The sequence below is a fragment of the Epinephelus fuscoguttatus genome, linkage group LG8, assembly GCF_011397635.1.
Source record: "Epinephelus fuscoguttatus linkage group LG8, E.fuscoguttatus.final_Chr_v1".
Lineage (NCBI taxonomy): Eukaryota > Metazoa > Chordata > Actinopteri > Perciformes > Serranidae > Epinephelus > Epinephelus fuscoguttatus.
This window is the reverse complement of record NC_064759.1, coordinates 7,724,619-7,741,819: the sequence shown is the minus strand read 5'-3', so window position 1 is coordinate 7,741,819 and position 17,201 is coordinate 7,724,619. Positions and strand designations below refer to the sequence as shown.

Sequence of the window (17,201 nt, the reverse complement as noted above, 5' to 3'; positions counted from 1 at the left end):
TGTGTGAAGCTCACATGATGTAGGCTGTCTTGTTCCCAGAGTAGGACCGAGCCGTACAGCCCACTGCAGCCGCGGTAGGCTACTTCCGTTCCGCAGAGGGCGACAGGCACCAGCCAGCCTAGACTGTGGCGGAGGTCCAGACACAATAGACTGGGTAAGTTTCATTAGCGAGCTAAATACGTGATTTAAGGCGGATGTTTTACCGAGTGGGCAAAGTATACGTGTGTGTCCACCGCCTCCGTGTGTTTCCAGGATAAGTCGAAGGTCAGTTTGTCGGTACACACGCCGAAAAGAAACAACACGGTCGTGGTTAGTTGGTTGCACGGAAAAGGGGCTCCGGCTATGTGCTGGAACGGAGTTGTTCCTGGCTGCTGTCTGAAGCGTTTAACGGTTCGTGGTCACATTTAGCTGTGAAACACACGTTTGTACGCTCTGCTTTGATATCCATAGCTGTAACGTTATGTTTAATAACCAAGACAACCGATGTGTGCTTTTATATCGCCGTTACCCGGTTCACTTGTAAAGGATGCTTAGCAAGCAGCTTTCCCACACGCCGCTCCAAGAAGTAGTCTGATACCAGAAGTCGTAGGGCCTGAGTGTTGGTTGCCAGTTGGAGTTGAGGGGGAGGGGGGCGACCGTGTGCAGGTAGCTGTGTGTACGGGGGGGGCGGCCACCATGAGAAAGTAACTGTACATTTACATTAATTAGATTTTAATTAATATATAATTAGCAGTGTTAGGTTGAGTTCACGGGTGTGAAGTGGTTAACTTGAATGCGTGCGGGTGTGAACTGTGCACTTAGCTAGCTCGTCGTCGGCTAACACTTCGCTCACCGTCACGGAAAACGTTAGCTAACGTTAAACATGCGGAAAATTAAAGCGCAGCTAACAGCTTTGTTCACCGCCCCCTCCCTCTACCCGCACACACTAACACACACTGTTTAACAGATAATTATGAGCACAATTTCCTGGTAATATTTAAATTATCACTTTAAACACACATCAGATATTGACACTGTTTTTCTCCAGTTCCCAATATTCATCTTTTTTGAAACACACCAATGTCTGAGCCTGTTTATCACATGGATGTAGTAGTTTAAATGCCAGAGCACAAGGAAGTTTGTCAGTGTTTCTCTTCTACCACCTGCTGTGGCAGGTAACCAGAAGTTGCTTAGGAAAAACATGCAAATAAATGTGTATGAATAGTGACTATCAAAGCTCCACTGTGGTAGATAGTGGTGAGGATTGTTGATTACAACCAGCTGAAACTTCTCCCAGTTAGAATTCCTTCACTGTGCATTGCGCAAAATCTTATAACCATGAACTGAATTTTTCGCAGAGGTCTCCTCCTGTCTGAAACAAATGAACCAGGTGATTAAAACAGGTAAAAAACTGAATAAAGCCGCTCCATGTTACAAAGCAGTGTTTCTTCTGTGCTGTCTGGCACATCAGCCTGCATGCACAGCACCTGCAAATGTGTGCTGACCTTATTTCTGACCCTGATAACAGGAGGTTTTTACCAGGAGCTGAATTAACAGCAGAGGTTTTTTTTTGTCTTTTTAAACAAACAGTCCAGTTTCACGTGGGAAACAGTGTTTCTCCCACACTTTTTGGCACATCAGAGATAGCCTTTTTTCACCTTTTTTCTCCAGTAACTTAACATATAAAATTTCTTAAAATTCTGATCCAGATATTCAGGAGGTTTTTACCTGGTGCTGAATTGTTGGCAGAGGTCTCTTCCTCTCTGAAACAAACGGACCAGGTGATTAAAACAGGTAAAAAAACTGATTAAAGCCGTGTTACAAATGAGTGTTTCTTCTATGCTGTTTGGCACGTCGCAGACAGCTCACTCGCACAGCACCTGCAAATGTGTGCTCATCTTTTTCAGGTGATGACCTAACATGTGCTCACCTTATTTCTGACGCTGATGTTCAGGAGCTGGATTAATCACAGAGGTCTCTTTCTCTCCTAAACAAACAGACCAGGTGATTAAAACGGGTTAAAACACTGAATAAAGCAGCGTCACGTTATAAAACAGTGTTACTCCTGTTTGGCACATCAGAGATGGCCTGCTTGCCCAGCGCCTGTTATGTTATGTGTGACATTCAGGAGGTTTTCACCAAGTGCCGAATTATCCGCAGAGGTCTCCTCCTCTCAAAAATAAATGGAGCCGTTTATTTAAACCAGTTAAGAATTACATAAAGAAGTTTCACATTACAAATCAGTGTTTCTCCGAAGCTGTTTGGTTGGAGACGGGCGGTTTGCCGAGCACCTGCTAATGTGTGCTCGCATATTTATTTTCTCTGATAACTTAAGATGCAGACTTTCAGGAAGCTTTTACAGGGAGCCGAATTATCCGCAGAGGTCTCCTCCTGTCCTTGACAAACAGACCCAGTGATTAAAACTGGTAAAAAACACAGAATAAAGCAGTTTCATGGTAAAGAAATCTGTATTTTTCCGACACGTGTTGCAGATGGACTTCTAACCACAGTGGCTAATTTGAAATTGCAAAACACAAACGGCCCTATGCCCAAGCCAGTGTTTCGTTTGTCCGTTTTGGGCTACCGTAGGAACACGGAGATCTCCATAGATGAGGAATTGCTCCTCATGTAGATATAAACCTCTCATTCTAATGTAACAATAACACAGTAATACTTACTTTCAGGTAATTATACAGCAAAGAAATCATGTTTATTACATTATCCTCTATTTTTCCAATATAGCCCCCTAAATCCCATACACTAGACCTTTAAATACACTTAATGTTGACAGTGTTTTTCTCCACTTCCTAATTAATAATCTTCAATAAACACATTTATTTCTGAGACTGTTATCACAAGAATATGGCAGTTTAAATACTAGAGAACAAAGATGTTAGTATTCCACTCGCCAGCTGCTGTGCCATATAACCAGCAGTTGCTTATGAAAACATGCAAATGAATGTTTATAAATAGTGAAAGTGGCTTGTGAATTATGAAACCTATCAGCTATTGTGGCCACGCGGAGAGCAAATTAACATCTGCTCTGGTTAGAATTTAGAAATCATTGTGAAACTGCTCCACCTTCTTGCAGCTGTGGCGTCACTTGTTATTTTGTTTTGTCGTTTTCTCTCCCAACAGGTTCCGGCTCTTCTCCAATCCTAACCGGTATGTCGGATGAGGATTCCCGTGCCAGCACCAGCTCTTCTTCATCGCCGCCTTCCTCCAGCCAAACCAGACAGAGGGACACGCTTTGCAAAAAGAAACGGGAGAGCAAAGCCAGCATGAGCAAGACCTCCAAGCTGCTATCCACCAGCGCCAAAAGGTAAAAATAAAACCCCAGACTGTGTAGTGACGAGGAGTTATATTCTCAAGAATTATCTCACAAGATTTATCTCACGATCAGTCACTTGTTTCTCTGAAAATTTTACTGCAGTCAGATTTATCTCTGGTTGTAATTTGGGGTTTTACTTGGGAACAAAGGCACACGATGACACAAGTTTTCTAGAACTTCCATGTTGCGTCATTTTGCTGTCATAAGGAGAATAAAAATCCACCACAGAAGAGGAACATGTGTTAATTCCTCCTCTGACAGTAGCTTCAACAGGCTGTATTATACAGTCACAAGGTTTGCTGTGACAAAATACGAGTGAGCCGCTTAAAGCTTCCTTTTTCTCCTCTGGATAAAAAACCTCACTCTAATGGTTTTATTATAGCTTACTTTCACAATCACTGTTGCCTCTCCGCTTACACAGGAAACCAATAGCATAAATTACTTCACCCACAAACAGATTAATAGACTAATTAAGGTTTGATTAAGGAATCCAAAAATGGAAATCGCATTTCATGATGATGCCCGACGATTAATTCTTTCATGGTTGAAGGACATCTTATGGCGTCTTTGTAATGATTATGTTTTTGCTCCGCTGCGCTGACAACAGCTGTGGCTGCAGGCAGTATGTCTTCAGGGGGGTCCGTCTCATTCTGTGAAAGCAATATCTCAAAAACGCTTTGAGGGAATTCCTCTTAAATTTGGCACGAACGTCCACTTGGATTTAAGAATGAACTGATTAGATTTTGGTGGTCGTAGGTCAAGGTCACAGTGACCTAACAGAACACGTGTTTGGCCATTGAAGTCATGCGCTGATTGTGAGAGAATTTCACACAAATGTTTAGTAGGATCAAACGATGAAGTGTCAAAGGTCAACCCTCTTCACCTCCTCTTCCCGGATAACAACCAGCACAGAGGGCCTCCTGTTCTTCTGGTGGTCCATCAAAAGCTCATTGGTTTGCTGATGTTGAGCTTCGGGTGATTGTCGTTGCAGCATGTGACGAAGCTCTTTATCAGTTCTCTGTATTTCTCTGTGAATAAAGTCGTAAATAAAGTCTGTGTTGCCAGTGACTGATATTTGATTCCTTTTGTGTGCAGGATTCAGAAAGAGCTGGCTGATATTACACTGGACCCTCCGCCAAACTGCAGGTGGGTTTCATCCTTTGCTTTTTATTTCTCTTAAGTGATGTACTCATTAGGAATACACCAATCGCGGTGCTCGTCTCCCAATACAATCGTAGTGATACCTTAACTCAGACACTCATCTGAATCCCACTCTTCTATTCTTACCAATTGGGATCACTTTTTAGTGTGTAAAGCCCAGTTCAGAGGGGCAAGCAAACACACAGTCTGCGGTCATTTTGACTTGACTAGTGGACTTCACTACAAGCCGATTGGCTGTTGAAACGTGTGACGTGCTTTTCGTTCTAAAACCAGCTGCGGGTGTACTGACCAGCTGAAATGCAGGTGACACAATCAGCCGGCTCGAGTCGAGTTCAGACGGCCCGGTCACACCTCTGCAACTTTTCTCTGCAGCGTTCTAAAACAGTTTTGTCTGTTCAGAAATCCTTGGTCTGAACTGGGCTTAAGGCAGCATGAGGTTGTAACTGCACATTATATTTCAACCGTGTGTTAAGATGTGTTAACACCAAAATTATTTGTTCGTCTTGACAATTTAATGTTGACGTTGATAAAGAAAAAGCAGTGAATGTGGATCCAATGCTGATCTGGTCAGTGAGGGCAGAATCAAGGTGGATACTGAGCCATTACACCAGGCTATGCATCACTTGTAATCATAAATTTGAGTGTTTTCTTTCAGTTCATTCAGAAATAAATGGGCAGTAGAAGCCAAACTTATAAAATTCTGAGGCTTATTGAACTAATTACACATTATTCTGTTTCATAAGTGGAGATGCTTTTACCACATCTATTTTAAGGCCTTTGCACATTTTAATTATGCTGTCCGGAAACCATAATAAGTACAAATTGATTACATAACTCAGTTGCATCACTACGACTAATGTACTGTCAGGTGTGTTAATGAAACTGCAATATTTTGTTTTGGTCCATTCAGAACTGATAAATAATTGAGCACCATTAAATGCACAGTTAAAGCTACAAAACCTTTTCAAATATAGTTGAATAATCTAAATAAGAAATTGCGCAGGAAACCTGAAGTAGAGATGCAAAAGAAAACATTAATTTATTGCCTATTCAATAAATCAATTAGTTGACTGACAGAAAATTAACCAGCAGCTGTTCTGATAATCATATTATCATTGTCGTCATATCTCAAGAAAACATTTGCAAGTTTTAACCTCTCATATGAGCAATTTTCCGCCTGTCTTTGTCTAATATGATATTAATCAAAATAATGTCAGTCAGGGTATGTGAAAATACTGTGGTGGGTATTTTCCAGTATTTTCCTACTCTTTAAAAACAACATAATTTAATTGAAAATGAAAATAGCGGTTGTGGCCCTGAGTTGATAATGTTATTCAGCATGAGGACTTGGGTATGACTGACCCGTCTGCAGCTGAGTTTGCTTCTGTGTTGTGATTTGAAAGTTTATCCTCAAAACCAGACGGTCTGGGTTCAAGCTCCCATCGCAGCAGGCGTCCTCTCTCCTGCGGTGTCCCGAGGCGATTCACTGAAGCCCTCCCTGCTGCAGGCTGCTGTTCTGCAGCAGAGCGTGACCTCTGACCTCCCTGTGAAAGGAGAAAAGAAAAACAGAGGAATCTCTCCCATCATGGCTCAGTAGATCAAACAAGCCACCTCAGGGCACAGACCGTCCCAAACATGAACACAGTCTGGGTGTTTGTTGCTAACTGGAAGAAAACAGTTTGGTATTCACAGTCACAGTCCTAAAAAAAAAGTCTGTTTCTATTTTGAATTTTTGTTGTTACCGCTGCCACTTTTCCTCAGACTTTTTCTCATGTATAAAACAACAGCTTCTCAGGCTGGGTGGGAAAAATAGCTGCTCTCTTCTCTCTACCTGCCACCTTACAGGCAACCAGCCTTCATTTGAAAGTCAGCCTGTCTATAAAACCAAGCTGTTTGCTGCAGGGAGGCACATGGCATGTGCAAATGTTTTACTTTACCACACAGCACAAAAATTTGAACATGTGTGTTTGAAGTAATGGAAAATTGCAGCAATTTAAGAGAAGACTTATTTTTATTTTACAGCGGTTATTTATATCATGTTTTGATTTAACATTTTTATTACTTTGAAACATCTTCTGGCTTTTTATTATTTCTAAACGTCACATGATAACTGGACCTGCACTCACAAAATTTGTGTCCAGTTCTTGGGAGGCAGGAAACAGAGAATGCTCAGAGTTGTCTTGCTTTGGTCTGAATCAGGGACTAATTTTGTTAACACAGTTGTATAATTGCCTAGAGTTGGTTTGTGCACTCACGGCAGCATTTACAAGCGGACCAGATCAAATGCCTTGTGTGAGAAAGCTGCTCTTGATTGGTCAGAGTTTCCATGTGGGGAAAAATCCAGGAAGTGAAGCAAACGTTGAAGAAGAGTACACTTGCAAGATAAATGTGACACTTTCTAATGTCACAATGGAGGGACAACTACGCAGGTTGATTTTAGCGCTGCTCATCGTGGACTATATTGCTGTCATTGTTCATTTTAGTCAAACCATACAGTTTGAAAACGAGGCGCGGCTCCAACTAGAAAACAATGTTTTGATGCATTGGATGTGCTGAATGTGCATATTAAGGCAGTACAGGAGGAGGTGCACATTAATAATCCTCCAGGACTGTAACATGCTCATGTTTAACCCAAACAATGTGTCATGTGACTGCAGTTGGTTCAGATCCAGGTCGGAACACGTTCTCACCACAAACGAACCGCACCAGAGTTCATTTGTAACCAGAACAGGTCCGGTTGTTTTGGTGCACACCTGAGTGTGATTGCTGTGTTCACACCTGCCCAAACAACCGCACTTAAGGGGCAAACGAACTTGAGTTTAGTTGAACTGAACCAAACAGGGCAGGAGTGAAAGCACCCAGAAACATTAGAAAGTAAAATGTATCACAGTGCTCGGTAAGCCTCGTTAAAAGATAAATGTCCTTCTTGAATCCTGAGAATATTCAGTGAATCTGGATTTTGATATTCTGGAGGTGATTTGTGTCTGTAACTATCATATCTTCAGCCTTGGTTAAATTAATGTCTTAATACTGGCTTAAGGACGGATGGCTGCAGCTGACACTTCTGACACTGAAGGACAACAGCATTTTCAGGTTTCAGGCTTGTGACATTCAGGCAAATTCATAATGGACTACCTAATTATAACAATGAAGTGTGACAGCTTAAAACACAACCTGTCCCAGCACATGATGGATTAAAAGCCATAGTTAATTGAGTACTTTGTTTTACACAAGGTATTTTGTAATAAGTTAAATGTTCACAATATGAAAATACAATTACTTGTTATTGAGGGAGAAGGTAGCACATAAAAATGAACTCATAAGTTCTACATTTCTTTCTGGTTTTGCCACAACTTTATTGTACAAATTATTAGTTAACAGGGATAATAGCTGAGAGCCTCAGCAACAGTGTTGGTACTGCTAAATATGGTGGTAAAGTAGATTTTTGGTTCATCTGTTAGGGCTGCAAATAACACCCTGCTCACCTCTACCTGTGCATGACGGCTGCCTCACTGAACTGACGCAGCACCTCTGTGTGTGGTGTTCACACAGACAGGGGTGTTGCTGCTGTGCTGCTGTTCAGTTTGAAAATGGTGAGAACTTACCATCATAACTTTCCAGAACCCAAAGTGACATCATCACATTTCTTGTTTTGTCCAACCAACAGTCCAAAAGTTATTCAGTTTCCAATAATATAAAACGGAGAAAGGCGGCAAATTCTCCCATATAAGAAGCTGCAGTCTGAAAATATTTGGTACTTTTGCAGATTAATTTTTTTTTCTTAACGATTAAACGACATCATTTCAGCTCAGTATTAAATTAATCCATCCCATGAAATGAAAACACTTCCTCTGAGTTGCTCTCTCTTTGAGGGAGTTTTTATCTGAAGTTGTATTGTAATGAGCTCTGCTGCTGCCACTCCGGAAAACTCTTGAAGTTCAAGCTGTTTGACTGTTTCAAGTCTCCATCTTGAATACATTTCATACTGCAGACATGACTGCTGCCCAGCTGTGTTGAAACTGTGCACTGCACCGCTTTGATTCATGGGAAAGGACTTCTTTGCACCAGTTTCCATAACTGTATCTGATGAGGCTCAACCAGCATATCAACTTATATGATATCAAAATTAATGGATCCTCTGTCAGTGTCTGACATCCCTTAATGGCTTATCATGAATTCAGATAAGAGCAAAATGGTGTTTTGAGGCAAAGCGAGAGTGTGTGTGTTTGAAGGAATGTGTTCATATCATTAAGATCAACTGCTCGGAAGTCTTTCATGTGGTGGAAGTTTTCATCCGTAATATCTTTTAACACCCAACTGATTAGCCCAAACTGCGCTCTCTGGATCGATTTTCTGTGTCGTAGCTGGCACTGAAACTCTGCCAAACGTCCGTGTTAGCCCCCCCACCCCCCCACGCCCACCCCAACAGATTTGGATCAATACTATTATGTCTTGTACTCATGACCCCAGGGGGTTCACGACCACATGTTCTGCATGTAAGAGGGATAAAGGCTGGGCCGCTTTGAGGAAAAATCAATACAGATTACAGATCATGACGCGTAGACACATCACAGGGGATTTGCTTTGAACTGAGGCGTCTTCTGAATGATGCACAGGGGAAATGAAACTTTCATCACAGCACATTTAAAAGGAAAATTAAACTTTTATGGCCGTTAATCTGTGAAAGTCACTTTGCAGGAATGTATTAGTACAATTTCTGTCCAAATTGTGATTATTAATTAAGGGCACAGGAAATGTGACATGTTACATTTGCACACGTACTTGCTTTCATCCATCAAAGGCGGTGCAAGTGCAAGATTTCCCATGATACTTTTCCCTTGATCCTTTGAGCTTCAGAATAAATGGAAATCTCTCACACAGCATCTCCTCCTGCAGAATGAATTTAGTCACATTTGGTGGAATTTCCCTTTAATGCCACACGTTAAGCAGATACTGAATGAAAAGTGGCATTAGTAGTCAGTTCAGTTTAACTCCTTTACTGATGAAAGAAAATACGACGCCCACATATTTCAGAATGCTGCCAGTGAGCTGTAGCTGTGCAGTGATTCATCAGGTTAAACACACACTACATGAATGAGTATGTGACTTTCACACTGCGTTGATGACTCCACTGATACAGGTTCAGTCGCATGTGTCTGAAGCAACAGAGGCATGTAATCTTCATTGATAAATCAGTGTGTGGCTGTCGTTCTTTCCCCGGACTTTATTTATTAAGCTGTATTTGCTGTGAGATTTACTTTGTAATGGTGTGTTTGTTTCTCCCTGGTGGTGTTTTTCTTCCTCCGCATTACTGATGAGACACTGTGAGGTAGACTGATAATACTGTTGTACAACAAAGATAAGAATACACATTAATTATTTAGTGTTTCAAACATTAATCGCAGCGCACAGTGGCAGATTAATCCAAGCAAACAAGTGCTGAAATGCATTAAATTTATATTTACATCTAAGGTGATGTGAAGGTTTTGGATTCTCCTGTGTGGATGTTTTACACGTAGTGCTCGGAGCGATTGTGCAGCTGTAAGTGAATGTTAATTTTTGTTTTTGCAGTGCTGGCCCAAAAGGAGACAACATCTATGAGTGGAGGTCGACCATCCTGGGACCACCGGGCTCCGTGTACGAGGGAGGCGTCTTCTTCCTGGACATCGCCTTCACACCCGACTACCCCTTCAAACCCCCCAAGGTACTGATGTTAGTACGACATGTAGTATATAAATAAACTATTGTATGAATCAGGAGCCGCTGACTGAGGTCATTCTGAGCAGCAAATAGCAGTGGGGGGAAAAAATCACTCAGAGCTGTAGTCTCTGACGCCCAGGCCTAACAACGCCGCTGTTTCCGCACCTCTGAAGTCGCCCCCTGTTTTGGAACTTAACTCCTCCACTGCAGAGCTGGTAGCAACTTTCAACCATGCTTGTTATTGCTTTGCGTACAATATGACGTCAAGAAGTAGTGCCATTATCACGACTTAAATCTTTATTTTCGTCATATCAAAAATTCTACCAGCATTACTGTGAATGATAAGATCTGGCACACTTCTAACACATCTGGCAGCACTCATTCAGACTGTGATGGAAACTGAAAGTGTACTGATACTAGCCACAGCGTCTCAACTTGGTTTTGAAACTGTAACAAGACAAAATAATCAAAAAATCTGACCACTTAAATACACAAATCTTTACAGCTGCACTTCACATGTCGACACCAGGGATTACTCTTCAGAAGTAAATTAAACTATGTAACACAGGTTCGTTAGCGTAATGAACGGAGGGAAAGCTCTTGTCATCGAGTGTCTTTGTCTCTGTGTGGGAGGCGGGGCTATGGGCCACACACACACACACACACACACACACACACACACACAGTGCGATCCTCGTGAGGGGGAGACGAGGCAGAGAAGAAAACAGGGAATTGAGCGTAACTGTGCATTCACACCAAAAGCGTCATGAGCGTCATAAGCGGCCGGCAGCCATTCATTTTCAATGTACACTTGCTACAAAGGGCGTCAGGGGCGTCGGCTGCAGCGAGCGGCGCGATGCCAGCGACCAGAGCGTCAAGTAGAAGTTGAGAGAAGCTGAACTTTATGCAAATGAGCAGCGCCGCTGCCGAAGCAGCAGCCAATTGCAGACCGGGATTCGGGTACGGAGGTCTGGGCTCTCCCGGAGCTGTACGAGCCGGTGAAATTCACCGTGGAGTTGCCGGGTTTGCAGGACTCTGTGGACCCAGACGGCCCGACGGCTCCGGTCCCTGTGTTTCCTCAGCAAATACACTGATGCAATACAAAGCAGGCTTCCGAAAGTGTGATTAAAGAGCTCCCACTTATTTACCACCAATTACATTTCTCAGTGGTCCTACGTGCCAACAGGAGAGTAAAATCATAATTATAAAGGACTCTATATTGACTGTGTTTATTAGCGTTATTTTAATTGTGTAATGAAAGTCATGGATAATACAAAGTGAAGACATATATGATATATTTGTTCATCCTTGTAAAGTGAACAGCCGTGTCAGCCTTGATGGACACATCTGCAGCAGCCGGCCCCGCCCCTTTGGCCGCTGCAAGCGCCTGCTGGAGCTGCTGCCAAGCAGCGCGATGCCAGCGACCTGAGCGACCGCTGGCGCTCAGGTCGCTTTTGGTGTGAATGTACCATAAGAGAAAGACAGGGAACTTGTTCCTAAACCAAATGACAGAGGGGAGCCCAGTAATTTGGACGAGCCGGTGCGCCGGGTTTGTTCTAAAAACCATCTCAACAAAAAGAGCGAATACGACCAACTTAACTGCACACCTGAGATTGAGAGACTGACAGACTATTTTTTTTGTATTTATTTATTTATTTCAATATTTTTATTTAAATTTTCTTTTTTGCATTCCTAAATATTCTTGTTAAATAAATGTTTATTTCTCTTTAAAAGGGTGCACTTGCATCATTTTGCCTTTATTATCATTCTATAAGTTTAAAAAAATGGTCTAAAAACAGCAAAATTACAACAATAATAAAAATGGTCTTAAAAGCACAATATTAGGCAATATTATCGCTTATCGCAATAATTTCTGACGCAATTAATCGCCCAGCAAAATCTGTTATCATGACAGGCCTATGTACATGTTACCCTTTATATTTATCAACTCAGTCACATGAAATGTACATACATGTCTGACCCTGCAGAGGATTGAAACATTTCTCTGAACATTTAGCTGAACTGCTTTGTTTGTTAGCGTGTGCGACCAAGTCTCGCTCAAGGTGACTTGTTGCAGGAAGAAACAATGGAAACCTTAGTTGGAGAAATGAGTGCCAGGAAGAGTTTGTTGTGTTGGAGTACAGAAAGTGTGGCTTAGTGTTGTGTAAAAGATTTTCAATGTCATGGCAGAATACTTAGGGACTTTTCCACATTGTTCTCAATCAGCCAAGATTTCAGAACCACACATCTCCTTGAGTGAGACTGATACACACACTAACTAGGAAAAATGTTTCATTTCTCTGTAGGGTCTTTTCTGTTGCCTTATCAAGCACGTAGAAGAACAGTCTGAGCCTGTCAGTGGTAAAAACAAGCACTTTTAGTGGACATAAAGTGACAGTGCACAATTACCTGCAGGGATTACTCTGCAGCTTGTTTCAGTACTGGAGCATTTCCTCAATACTGGAGCAATTTAAATAGTTGTTTCCATTACTCAGACACACAAACATGGGAAAACAGGGTTCAGAAAAGTTTCCCTTTAAAGAATAAGTCTGGTGTTTTTCTATGTTTTTGTCAACTCCAGTGAAAAGATGAAAATCAGCTGTTATTTGTCTCTGTCTCCTTAAAACTTTCTGACTTCTCTCCCCGGTCTTTGGCACTTAGTGTTGGGCCCACTGGTTCCTAATGAAGACATACATGTTTGTTGAAAGGTGTAATGACTATATACTTTAATTTTTAACAAAAAAGGAGCTGTGCACTGCAGTTTTTAGCGACTGTTACTCAAACAGGATTAAATGTAGAGCATTTGTTGGGGACTATTTTAAACTAAAGATTTGGCCTAAAAGATAAACCGCAGTGTCTGTATTCCTGGTAATGAAGAAACATGTCACCCAGTGTGGCTCAGTGGTGTGTTTTCAAATGTTTATGGACACACATTGAGCTCTGTGGCACAGAGGAATAATTAAATACATAATAAATAAAGTGTTGGTTTTGGTCTCTTAATGTGTTTTGCTGGAAACAGGAGAATGTAGAACACCACCAGACTTAATGCAATTGAAATAATGCACAGAGTTGTGTGTAGTGAAATGTGGTCTCTGTCATTACTTGCACTTATCTGTTAGCTATAGATCGTGCTTTTGTCTGACGTGTTGGTGCAGAAACAAAGTGCTTACTGTGTTTTCACTGAGGCACAGCTTCTCCTGTAGCAACACAACAGCATCACACAGGCAGAGCCCATGACGGTCGCATTAACAATGTCTTCTGGAAAATCTCTCTGCAGTTTATACACACATTTACAGTCTTGAGTCAGATCCTAACAATGTCATGTGTCCTAATCTTTGGAAGAACTTAAGTTTTATTCCACAGAAGTGCATTGTAGCATCTGTTCTCTCTTGACCACTTTAGTTTGTATTTGCTAATTGATGTCGTGATTTTATAATCATTTTTAAGAAGAGCTTTCTTATTTATTTATATATTTTCAAAGCTCATTGTTGCTCTGTGTGTATACTGTGACATCCACGTTCTGTGTTTTCCATGGATAGATGGATAGTGGTTCATTTGTTTGTCCCCACGGGATTATTTGGACCAATTAAGCCACATTGTGTAACAAATATGGCCATTATGATGGTGATGATAATGCCAGCCTCGATATAAAAACGCTGTTTTGTTTGTTTTTACTAAGGCTCATTTCCAGTGGGATGAAACAAATGACATAAAACTGTGATTCTAGCCTAAAAACAAATTTAAAAAACATCCTGTTATGGAGAGATTAACAGTAAAACAAAGCGAGGAACCATTACACAATATTTTTTTGTATTGTCGTATGTGTTTCTGCTGTTTGTTTTGAGATAAAGCAAATTTTTATATATGTTTCTCAGCTCTCAAACATTACACGTTCCTGACAGAATACAGATATGGTGTAAACATAGGCAGGAAACAGCCTTGTGAAGTTACAAAGTCAAAGGTGAGCGTGAGATTTAAAAATACCCACCACAAGCCGCACTCATCTGATAATCAAAGCTGCTGTGAAATGTCTTAAATAAATGCATCTGCAGCTTTTGATGCGACACGTACTGCAGACAAGCGCTGACATTCCCACGGCTCACATGTTCCAAATAATGTCATGTAAATAAATCATGTGTTTTCACTACTTTTAATGAGAAGTTGCTTGTTCTCTGTTACATTTTTGTGAAAGCAGAAGAGCAGATTGTTTCCCACCATTTAGAAGTACCTCTTTTCGACCACCAGAGGGCCTCATGTACTGTAATGTTAAGTGAGCAGTGACTGCAGTTTTAACACTGTTTCTGTATGATTGAACTACTAATTGAATAGTAAAATTAATATTTAAAGCCTGCAAACATGCATATCCTCCTTCAACAAGTGTTTCACTGCTGGAGAGATGTTGTTTTCATAAACCAGGGCGGTCCATGCAGTGGAAAAATGCAAATACTTTTGAAACTGGTGCTACAAGACCAGAGCAAACAGAGGAAAAGGGCTGTGGGATTTGCTTTTGCTCGAGGTTATAAAACATACGACAGGGATGTTCTAATTTACTTTGCACTGGGACCACTTTTGCAAAATGACAGGAAGCCATGGGCCAGCCAGTAAACAAACATTTCAGGACATAGGGGGCTTCGCCTGGACTTCTGTCAGGGAGTCTGGGGGATCCTCCGTTGGTTCTTTACACAGGCTCTTATTTGATGCTTGTTATGCACTCACTGTATTTACACTCAAAGTACAACAACAAAATTCCCAGTGTGAATCAATCAGGTTGTAATTTAAGTGTCACAACCTGCAACTACCAGAATTGCACGTCCGAAAACAATATGACGACCACAAACAGTCATGTCTTACAGTTTAACACCAAAATAGCGCAGTCACAGAATCTTGGTTCATCAGGGTTCCTGCAGATCCTTAAAAAGTCTTTAAAAAATATTAAATTTGATTTTGAAAATTTAAGGCCATAAAATGTCTTAAAAATCTTATTTTTACTTGTGAGAAGTCTTAAAGTTTGAGATGAAACTTAGACTGACGGAGGCATGTCTGAATACTTTGTCAAATCTACCTGTTACTGTAAATAGTTACATGATTAGTTATATGATTTTATGACTTTTTTACTCATAATGCGGTCACAAGTTACGACATCAAGGCAACTTAGAAGATATACTGAAAAACTTGGGGTGATGAGAGTTATGAGATGTGAACGTGATGTTTACTGCCGTGTATTAATGCCGTTTGTTGGTGTTAAATGGTATTCATTTTTCTTTGTTGAGGTCTTAAAATGTCTTAAATTTGACTTTAAAAAGTCTGCAGGAACCCTGTTCATATTTCATCAGCGCTGCTTAGTTTTACTGTTTCATCTGAGTTTATTCAGCCGCTGTTTTCATAATATGGGAAACAGTTTGGCGCCTGCTTTGAGCAACAGCCTTAGATCCTGTGAAAATCCACTGGGTGACATGTGTTGAGCTGGAGAGTAGCAGGGTGATTTGGGCTCTTGCAAACTGGAAGGAAGCTCACCACGGTTCATTTACACACACTACCCACGGTGTTAGGATACAAAGCTGGTTGAAAATCAGCAAAGTATTCCTTTAACTGCTTAAGTGCTGCAACAGTGTTTTATCTTGCACATCATGTCTGACTTTAATTGACTGTTTTAGTGTGTTTGCTGGTGTCATTTGTGGATAGATAATGATAGGAAATGTTTTCACCCTGATTATAAACTACACTGTTTGTGTGTCTGCAGGTAACATTTCGTACAAGGATCTATCACTGCAACATCAACAGTCAGGGGGTGATCTGTCTGGACATCCTGAAGGACAACTGGAGCCCTGCCCTCACCATCTCCAAGGTGCTGCTGTCCATCTGCTCCCTGCTCACAGACTGTAACCCAGGTAAGCCTCAGAGCGACGGCTTGGTAGTTAGAGCGTCATCACACGGACCGCCAGCTGAATAAAAGATGTTTAGAAACAACGGGATGAAGTTAGATTTGATGTGTTGAGCAGCTGAAATAAAAGTTTCACTCAGTTATGTTGAGTTTGTGTGCAGCAGGAGAGAGTGACAGCCATGTCCCAAAGGAAAGCTTTTTTCAGTTTGTGTCTGGCTGGCTTTCTTCACATCTCGCAGATTTCTGCTCGACTTCTCGTATTGTGTCACATCAAGTCTGTGTCCAGAACAAGAGACAGGAAGGAGGAAAAATAAATCCTGCTGTTCAGGCTGAGGTGCATTTTCAGAACCTCTGTAGCTCATTAAATGCTACCCTAAACCGCTTTCTTGATTTTACAAAACAACAGGAATCTGAAACTAAGATGTACAAGCTGTCAGAACTGACACCTTGACAGGAAACACGGCGTCATCTGGACATCCTACTCTGTTTTACTATGCTCTTTGCTCACTTTGCTGGTGAAAGCAGAGAGGGAGTTTTTGCATTTTACCCGTCACTTGGGGCCACAGACAGGAATTAACTTTGTGCCACAGGCGACACAGTTTATTTGCTCTGATGTCAGAGTGCTGCTTTATGTGGTGGAAATCAGTACTAACATTTCTAAAAACATTCTGCCCTATCAGGGTGAAATCTTAACTTTTACTATGCATCTAGATTTTTTTCTTGTTTATAAATAAAGAGAAATGGCATTAGAAACAGATGTAATTCATCTAAATGTCAGGAGACATATTTACAAGTCCCTGTAAAGTCTGTTTTTATCGTTTCAATTTGCAGACAAAATTTAACTTGAAACCTGTTTTTCCGTTCAGCTGACCCCCTGGTGGGAAGCATCGCCACCCAGTACACGACTAACAGAGCGGAACATGACCGAACAGCCAAACAGTGGACGAAGCGATACGCCACATAAACCCACAGAGGACGACAGTGGGAGGAGGAGGAGGAGGAGGAAGAGGGGTGGGGGGCTCTGGGTGGTTTGTGTTGGGGGGTTATTTCTATCTCAGATTTTTAGTACTTTATTGTCTGGTATATTTTTTGCTTCCTGATTAAGTTATCTCCACAAATATGGTAATAAAGGAACACAATGGAAAGGAA

The 17,201-nt window shown here is 41.4% G+C and overlaps 1 protein-coding gene across 1 annotated transcript; it reads left to right on the top strand.

Moving 5' to 3' along the window:
- On the top strand, positions 1-17,201 carry LOC125893050 (ubiquitin-conjugating enzyme E2 E1-like). Its single transcript, XM_049583502.1, has 6 exons — positions 1-154; positions 3,118-3,301; positions 4,406-4,456; positions 10,043-10,175; positions 15,912-16,059; positions 16,919-17,201. Exons 2-6 carry the CDS (start codon positions 3,147-3,149, stop codon positions 17,014-17,016), a joined length of 585 nt encoding a protein of 194 aa, XP_049439459.1. The 5' UTR covers positions 1-154; positions 3,118-3,146; the 3' UTR covers positions 17,017-17,201.